This window comes from Microtus ochrogaster, unplaced genomic scaffold, assembly GCF_000317375.1.
Source record: "Microtus ochrogaster isolate Prairie Vole_2 unplaced genomic scaffold, MicOch1.0 UNK27, whole genome shotgun sequence".
NCBI classification, from domain to species: Eukaryota; Metazoa; Chordata; class Mammalia; order Rodentia; family Cricetidae; genus Microtus; species Microtus ochrogaster.
In genome coordinates this window covers 4,676,515-4,685,307 of record NW_004949125.1, presented here as the reverse complement: position 1 = coordinate 4,685,307, position 8,793 = coordinate 4,676,515, and the positions used below count along the sequence as shown (strand labels likewise).

The window sequence follows — 8,793 nt, the reverse complement described above, 5'->3', positions numbered from 1 at the left end:
GTAGCCCTGGCTGTCCTGGAACTCGCTGTGTAAACCAGGCTGTCCTTGAACTCAGGAGATCCCCCTGCCTCTGTCCCTGAGTACTGGGATTAAAGGTCTGCACCACCACCATCTGCATCCTGTACAACCTTAACATGCAGCCTGTTCCTTTTTTCCACAGCATTCTGCAAATAGCTCTGTATTTCCTACTAGCCTCCTGCTTTCTAGTCTTCAATGTACCAGAGTCCATGCTTGCAAAAGTCCAGGCTTGGTTGTAGATGAGTGGCAGATGTGTGCTTAGCAGATGCAGCGCCCTGGGTTCTATCCCCGAATGTGCATGCATACACACATGCACATGTGCACATACAAGGTGCCATTTATCAAATACCCAGAATGCATAGCTCCTTTTGTTGTTATAGTTCCGAGGTAAATGCACCAAGCCTTTTTAAAAATTGGTGTTTATCTAGCTTTAAAACACACCAGTAATTCTGTCTCTGTGTTTATGCATTTAATGTTTCAAGCTTAAATTACAGCATTTAAATTTGTTGATTCCTCAGCTTGAGGAAAGATACTTTTAGGTAGTTGCTAGGGATGCTTGTCTAATGTGACACTAAGTTTGAGAGATCACTGGCACATTAACTGGTGATTTTTCCCTCCCATTGCAAACACTAAATGTGATGGAAGTCTGCTCTATCAATGTTAACTCCCGTGTTTGTTTGTTTTCAGTATTATGTGCCAAGAACCTTGCAAAGAAAGACTTCTTCAGTAAGTACCACCCAGCTTTGCTCTTGTATAATGTGATTTATGTATTTCTGAAAATTAATTTTTATGTGCGTGTGTGCACGTGCGCGTGTGTGTGTCTGTGTGTGTATGCTCCCATAGCATGAATGTGGAGGTTGGAAGGCAGCTTGCAGGAGTAGGTTCTCTCCTTCTACCATGTTGGTACCACCATTGGATTTAGAGCTTGTTGGCCCTGACATTTAATTTTTTACAAAGCACTGGGTGTAGTCTTCTCAATGTCTAGGAATCCGGAGCTTGACCAACATCTCCCAGCTGCACACAGCCTTCATCTCATCCTCCACCCTAGCCATGCCCAGCCGTGGCCGTGGATCCTGCTTCCTGACCTGGTAGTTGGGAGGACCTTGCTCTCTGCTGGGAAGGGTAGTAATCTCTGATCAGGCATTTACGATGTAGTTGGCTTGACTAAAATTGCCAGTCCAGGTTTGCAAATTAAATCCCATTTTAAACTGTGTGTAATGGGAGGAAGTGTACAGAAGTAGGGGCTATGCCCCTGCGTGTGTCCACGTTCGGTGTCATCAGCACCCACAGCCCTGAAAACTCCCACTTCTAGTGCCTGGGGACTCAGTGCTTACTTGGCATTATCCGCATTGTCAGGATGAGGGGACTTAAGCTTCATCCAAGCGGCCAGGGATCTCCAAAGTGGAGGACTCACAAGCCAGTCTCTTTCTAAAACCCGGTGCCTTACCACTTGTCTCATGTTATAAGCCTGTTGGATGCATATGCTAGAATTTAGGGACTTTCTCCAATTAAGTCCTGGGGACTCCATGATGCCACAGCTAGCATAGGCAAACGATCAGTCAAACTCCTGTGGACTGTGACTATTCGGATATTTACTTCATCATAGATTCTGTTCTTACATTATTCAGTCCCTTTAATGATCAACAGGGATGGGGCTAGCTGGAGACAGGCAGCTCGGCATGTGTGTGTCCCAGCACCCTCACGAGTTGTTCACCACCTGCAGCTCCAGCTCCAGGAGAGCCAGCACTTGTAGCCCTCGTAGTACACACACACAGACACACACAGAGACACACACACAGAGACACACACAGAGACACACACAAATAAAAGCAGTTTTTAAAATGTGAAACTCAGCAGAGATGGGCATTTGAGTTTGAGCTTGTTTTCATGTTTGAAGATGTGACCTTCTCCTAACTCTCCTTGCTAATGGAGACTAGCCTTCAAAAAGAGACTAGTGAGGAGTGACCCGTGCGGGCCCTTTCTCCCAACGGGTGATCTTGCTGGTCTCTCTGCAGGGAGGGTGCCATTGTGCCACCAGGTAGACTGATCTCATTTGGCTATGTCTGCTCTCTTTCCTGCAGGACTCCCTGACCCCTTTGCCAAGATTGTTGTGGACGGCTCTGGGCAGTGCCACTCAACCGACACTGTGAAAAACACCTTGGACCCAAAGTGGAACCAGCATTATGACTTGTGAGTCAACCTCCCATGAGGCTCTGGGGCATGAGGAAAGCAGGCGTGAAGTCATTTGAAGAGACATCCTGGAGAAAGAAAATAGATGGCTGACTCTTTAACTGATGGCCAAAGGGCTGGCCAAGCAGACTCATATTGCCAACTTTACAGTTAATGCCCTGGGACGTTCTTGGCATTTGTTCTTGTGGATTTTCATGGTTTGGTTCTTAACAGGGTGATGCTGTGACCCTTGGACATTTCAACTCCCTGGCCGTTTTTAGCAGAAAAACAAACAGAGCTATGATTCATGCCCCAGTCTGCTACATTTTTTTTCAGTGAAACCTAAATCTAGTTGTAGTTTTTATCTAAAAAGTACATTAGCATGACCACATATTTCTGTTATTTTTTGAAAATGTTGACTTTTTTGGTACTGATATTTTCTCTATAACCCATTGTGCAGTCTTGTATATTCATTCCAAATTTAGGATTGTATTTTTTTTTTTTTCCGAGACAGGGTTTCTCTGTGGTTTTGGAGCCTGTCCTGGAACTAGCTCTTGTAGACCAGGCTGGTCTCGAACTCAAAGCAATCCGCCTGCCTCTGCCTCCTGAGTGCTGGGATTAAAGGCGTGCGCCACCACTGCCTGGCCTAGGATCGTATTTTTATATGGACCCATGTCCCTGCGTAATGAGTAGTAACACAGACTGCACTGTGTGCGCATGCGTGGGTGGGTTTTTAGTAGTGGTTGCATTTGTGATTCTCTTCCCATGTCTTGGACTGTACCTTTGTGCACTCTGGACGGATTTTGGGGGTTGTATGGAGTCCCTTGTTGCAGACTAGTACTCTCTGTTAGGCCCAGCTCACTGCCCTCCAGAAGTGCTATAGTGTAGTTCGCTGCCACACACCATCCTGTCGTGTGCTGGGCCTGGCGGTGCTGGCCTGTGGCTCTGACACTTTGAGAGGCTGGCGCAGAAGCATTGTGAGTTGAAGGCCTGCCCAGTTTACAGAGCCCGTTAATCTAGCTGTCCCTTGTGGAGATACAATTCATGCGGACCACAGTCACAACTCCACCAGAGTCCCACTCGGTGGACTGATGCGTGTACTGGGTTGCCTTATAGGAAGGTGGGTGAGTGGTGACGTAGCCCAAGTGATGCCCCTGTTGCTCTCCGCAGCACGCACAGGCAGCGCTGCAACTCAGAGTGTCTCCTCTCCTCAGCAGCCTTACTAACCCTGGGATGACGGGGAGGGCTTATGAATTTGATAACTTTCAGGATTTCCTGAGACTTGTGAGTTTCTTATTTCCTGCGTTTTAATGAGATTCCTTTAGAATTTCCTGAGTTTAAATAAGTCTCCCTCTGGTGTAGAATATTTTAATTCCAAAGAAATTGCTTCACAACACCAGCCTGGGCAATTTAAACTCCATCTCAAAAAAAAAAAAAAATTAAGGGTGGGATATGGGATTGGGCATCAGATGGCTAGGGAAGAACACTTTCCAGGGAAGGGTTCAGGGCATGGCTTGGTGATGGAGTGCGTGCTTTGACTTGTGGGAGGCCCTCGGCTCCATCTCTAGCACAATAAACAAATGAATAAAGAAAAAACAAATCTAGAATGCGTATTACGACATGGTTTCCTACACTCTCACTGCTCGTGTGTCTGGTTGGAGTCTTTTTCCCACGCCGAATGGGACACAGGCAGCTCTACCCCCACCCCGTGCATGTAAACGAAGCTGTCACAGTTCAGAAGTGCATCCGAACGAGGTCATGTGCTCCTGCAGGTACGTTGGGAAAACCGACTCCATCACCATCAGTGTGTGGAACCACAAGAAGATCCACAAGAAGCAGGGGGCCGGCTTCCTGGGCTGCGTGCGACTGCTCTCCAATGCCATCAGCAGATTGAAAGACACTGGCTGTAAGAACCAATGCTCTTGCGCCTCTCAGTGCGGCTGGAGAAAGTTTAGGAGGCATCTTTTTCTTTCTTTTATTTGTTTTGAATGCTGAATACAGAATTCCTGCCTTCCTCTCTAGTTGACGTTCCCTGGGTTAAGTTTTGAATTGTTTGTTTGCAGACCAGCGTTTGGATCTATGCAAACTAAATCCCTCAGATACTGATGCGGTCCGTGGCCAAATAGTGGGTAAGAATTTTCTCATCTGCATAAAGGGCGCTTTGACGGAACCCACCGTCCTGCTCCCAGTACCAATGGGGCACAGGCTTCCAGGGCAGACCACATCCGGGCCATCTCTCCAGAACTAAGCCTTTCCTTTTGTGTGGTTTTCATTCTTTTCTCCGGTTCCCTTCATCCTGTCATTGAAACTGAGTTGCTGTGACTCCAGTTGAGATGGAGGGTGTGATTTAAGAGGATCATGCCATTGCCACAAGAATGGACAGTTGGTGTCTGTGTTGCCCAGGAGTGCTAAGAGCTGAGGCCACATGTTGAAGAGTTGAGTTGGGATGGCCACATGTGCAAGAGCTGGAATATGTGACTTTCTCAGGGAAGCCCCTTCCTGTGTGACAAAAGCAACGATGATGTGTAACAATGCAATGATGCGATTCTAGTCAGAGGGTTCCGTTGTGTAAAGAGTAAAGTGTGGCTGGTGTTGGCTGGAGGCATTCTGATGGAATGACCTTTGAGCTGCCCGTCCCCTTGCCCACCCTGTTCTTGGCAGTGCCTTAGGGGAAAGCACACGCTGACTCTGTGTACTGCATGGACTCGGTGGAGCAGCAGCCAGGCTGAGTCACTCTGCAACTCCAGATGCCTCAGATCCCAAGACAGCAGTGCATCTGCCCTGGAAGCAACTTAATAATGTTCTCACGGGCTGCATCCCCACCTGGAATCTCTTCCCTTTTGGAGGGATGTGTCGGGGGCAAAAACCAAACAACTGAAACCTAGGAGTAAAATGTCTTTTTCGTCCGCTCCAGTGAGGCCAGAACACGGATGTTTCTTTAGATTGAGCTAGACTGTGGGCGTGGAAGGTGTCCTTGTACCTTCACTAAACTTAAACCTGGTCTTCTTAAGATGGGAGCTAACGTAATGGAATTAAACATTGGGGGGCGGTGGGCATGAGAAACTCAGCGGCTTTCCTGCTCTCTGATTTCAAGGACTGTTGAAACAGTGTGTGGTGTGTGCAGCTGCTGGCCTGACGTGCTTTGCAGTGGAAGCATCAGGGGTGTATGTAAACTCAGTTTCTTCTCATGATACTGGACACGTATAGGGTGTCAGTGGCTCACTGTGCTGCAATGCAGGGATGTCGAACATCCCTGGGTTCTAATGCAAACTCTTCTTTTCTATTGTAGTCAGTTTACAGACCCGAGACAGAATAGGCAGTGGAGGGTCGGTGGTGGACTGCAGAGGACTGCTAGAAAATGAAGGGTACGTATGCCCCCATGGTGCCAGCCATGGTCTTTCTCCCCATAGGAGGGACTCTGAGCCTAAAACTGCTGTGTGGATAAAACTGTTCCAGACTACGGTTTATGAAGGGAGGTGTAACTACCCCAGGGACTATCCCCCCGAAGATGCAGGAAATAACTCAGGGAGGTTGAGCTAGGTATGGTGGACTATATTAAAAAAAAAAAAAGCCCAAGAAACAGCTACTAAAAGCAATACGGGACTCTGTTCACACGTGTGCAGGCCAGAGGTCAACCTTGATGCCATTCTTTAGGAGCCACCCAACTTGGATTTTTTTTTTAAGATTTATGTGTATTGATGTTTTGCCTGCATGTGTGTCTGTGTGATGGTGTTGGATCCCCTATAACTGGAGTTACACCGTTATGAGCTGTCATGAGGGTGCTGGGCGTTGAACCCGGGTCCTCTGGAAGTGCTCTTAACTACTGAGCCATCTCTCCAGCCCCCACCTTGGATTTTGAGACAGGGTCTTTCATTGGCTTGGGACTCACCATTAGCCTAGCTGGCCTACAGTGAGCCCCAGGGATCCACCTGTCCTCTCCCCAGTGCTGGGATTACCATCACACTCTGGGCTTTGTAGCAAGGACCCCGCTGCTTGCACAGTAAGTGCTCCACCAGCTGAGCCCTCGCCCCCGGCCCTGGACTTTGTTTCCATCATGATTTATAAGAGAAATCTGAACAGTGGCTCATGTTTGATTTTGTTTTTCAAAGTTAATGTTCCTTTGTTCAGCTGCAATAATGGAGAAGTCATTGCCTTTAGAAAAGTGGTCCCTGCCAAAACACGTACGGTAGAATGGGAGAATGTAGGAGCTGGACTGGCAGTAGCCCGTGGCGGGGAGGGTGGGAGAGCAGCCTGCTGTAACTGGTCTCGGTAGAAGCTCATTGTTTGCTCTTTCAATATAAGAGGCTTTTAAAAAGTATTCCATAGTAAGGGAAGTGGTTCATTAAGGCAAATTGTTTTGAAACTGCTAGGGTGGGGGGTAAGGCTGTTTAAAAAAACACTTAGAGTCATGGTATTTTTTGTAACAAAGGATTTCATCGTTGAGTAAAATAACAAAGAAAGTAGAGTGTTTAGATTAAATCAAGAAAAATGAAAAGTCACCTTCTGCTCCACCTCTCCGTCATTTAGAGCTGTTACCTAGTGTGGCCCTATTATTCTAAATTGTAGTCCCTCTGACCTCTTGTTCCACTTAAGAGTCTTTCTCTCTTCTCTCATTGGACACCCTAAATGTCATGAAACTTAGCATTGGAAACACTGTCACTCGTTAAAGGGACCTAGAACAAGTGCATGTGGCCTTTGAGTGCGTGAGTCTTGTGGACGCTTCCATGATGTTCCCACACCTCTTCTGCCCTGTCCCTTCCAGAACAGTGTATGAAGACTCAGGCCCTGGAAGGCCGCTCAGCTGCCTCATGGAGGAACCTGCCCCATATACAGATGGTACCGGTGCAGCTGCGGGAGGTGGGAACTGCAGGTTTGTGGAGTCTCCAAACCAAGACCAGAGACTCCAGGTACAGCGACTCCGAAATGCTGAGGTTCGAGGGTCCCTACAGACACCCCAGAACCGACCACATGGCCACCAGTCACCGGAGCTGCCTGAAGGCTATGGTGAGTGTCTTAGTTTGCTGTCTGTTGCTGTGATAAACACTGTGACGAAAAGCAATTTAGGCTTACAGGTTTCAGCCTGTCACTGAAGGGAGTCAGGGAGGAACTCAAGGCAGAAGCCGTGGAGGAATGCTGACTCCTTGCTCAGCCAGCTTTCTTTCTTTTTAAATTCATCCATTAATTAATTTTACATCCTGATTGAAGTTTCCTTTCTCTCCTCTCCTCCCAGTCCGTCTCCCCCCACCTCCAGAAAACTGACAGAACCAGCTCACCTGGGCTCACAGGGGCTCACAGAGACTGAAGTGACAGCCAGGGAGCCCGCACGGGACTGACCTAGGTCCTCTGCATATCCTACAGTTTTGTAGCTTCGTCTTCTTGTGGAATTCCTAACAGTAGGAACAGGGCTGTCTCTGACTCTGTTGCCTGCTTTTGGGACCCTTTCCTCCTACTGGGCTGCCTTGTCCAGTCTTAGTAGAGGATGTGCTATGTCGAGGTGCTTGCTACTTGATATGCTATGACTGGTTTATGACAGGGTCACACTATGGAGTCCTCGCTGGCGTGGAATTCACTTTGTAGACCAGCCTGGCCTTGAACCCCAAAGTCCACCTGACTCTGTCTCCTGAGTTCTGGGATCACAGACATGGGCCTCCATGCTCAGTCTTACATCTTCCAAGTTCACGTGCTCAGTAGGCTGGGCCCTCCCACATTAACCACTAATCAAGAAAATGCCCCAGAGACTTGCCTGCAGACCAGTCTGATGGAGGAATTTTCTCAGTTAAGCTTTTCGTTTCCAAAATAACTCTAGCTTCTATCAAGTTGACAGAAAACCAGCCAGGAAAATGAGGAACTTGCCCTGTATCCCTGGGGAATCAGCACTTTTCCTGAGAGCCTGTGCTCTCAAACCTTTAAAGTATCCTGTGCACAGCTGCTAATGGCCTGGCCGTACCTTCCACGGCTGTGCCCTCTGTGGCTGTGCCCTCTGTGGCTGTGCCTTCCACGACTGTGCCTTCCATGGCTGTGCCTTCCACGGCTGTGCCCTCGTGGCTGTGCCTTCCACGGCTGTGCCTTCCACGGCTGTGCCCTCGTGGCTGTGCCTTCCACGGCTGTGCCCTCCGCGGCTGTGCCTTCCACGGCTGTGCCTTCCACGGCTGTGCCTTCCACGGCTGTGCCTTCCACGGCTGTGGCCATGTAAGGATGGGACACTCGTAATGAACTCCAGAGCAGGCATCCCTGCTCTCTGTGTAGAGGCCCTGTGGAAATGCTAACTACGGACATAGCCGAGAGACAAGCAGTGTGGTCTGTAATTTGAGAATGGAAGGGACACCAAGGGGGTGGAAACAGCAGAGCCATGTGGCTGCAGTGGAGAGAAGACCAAGGGGGGTGTGGTTCCCATCATCAGATCACCCAGATGCAAGCATGTTAGGAGATGATGGTGGAGATGGAAGGTTGCGGCTGTGGCAGAAGTGGGTGGAGACATCCACTGTGGCTCAGTGAGAAATGGATTCGCCCCAAATGTGGGGACAGAGTAGATTTGAGGAAGCCAGCCATGGCCTTGTAACCATTTTCTCTGTAATCATAAAGAGTGTTGAAAGAAGCTGGTATAGT

General features: G+C 48.6%; 1 protein-coding gene across 5 annotated transcripts in view; it reads left to right on the top strand.

Moving 5' to 3' along the window:
* The window catches only part of Smurf1 (SMAD specific E3 ubiquitin protein ligase 1), a 102,186-nt gene that overhangs the window by 74,473 nt on the left and 18,920 nt on the right, over positions 1-8,793 (top strand). For 4 of the 5 annotated variants that reach the window (XM_005368054.1, XM_013354080.2, XM_026789723.1 and 1 more), the window contains exons 2-7: positions 706-744; positions 2,100-2,208; positions 3,960-4,093; positions 4,251-4,316; positions 5,477-5,552; positions 6,950-7,191. In XM_005368054.1, the coding sequence (XP_005368111.1) occupies positions 706-744; positions 2,100-2,208; positions 3,960-4,093; positions 4,251-4,316; positions 5,477-5,552; positions 6,950-7,191 (666 nt within the window). Of the gene's footprint in view, positions 1-705; positions 745-2,099; positions 2,209-3,959; positions 4,094-4,250; positions 4,317-5,476; positions 5,553-6,949; positions 7,192-8,793 lie in introns of those variants that run through there. The other variant, XM_013354081.2, reaches the window with a different exon arrangement.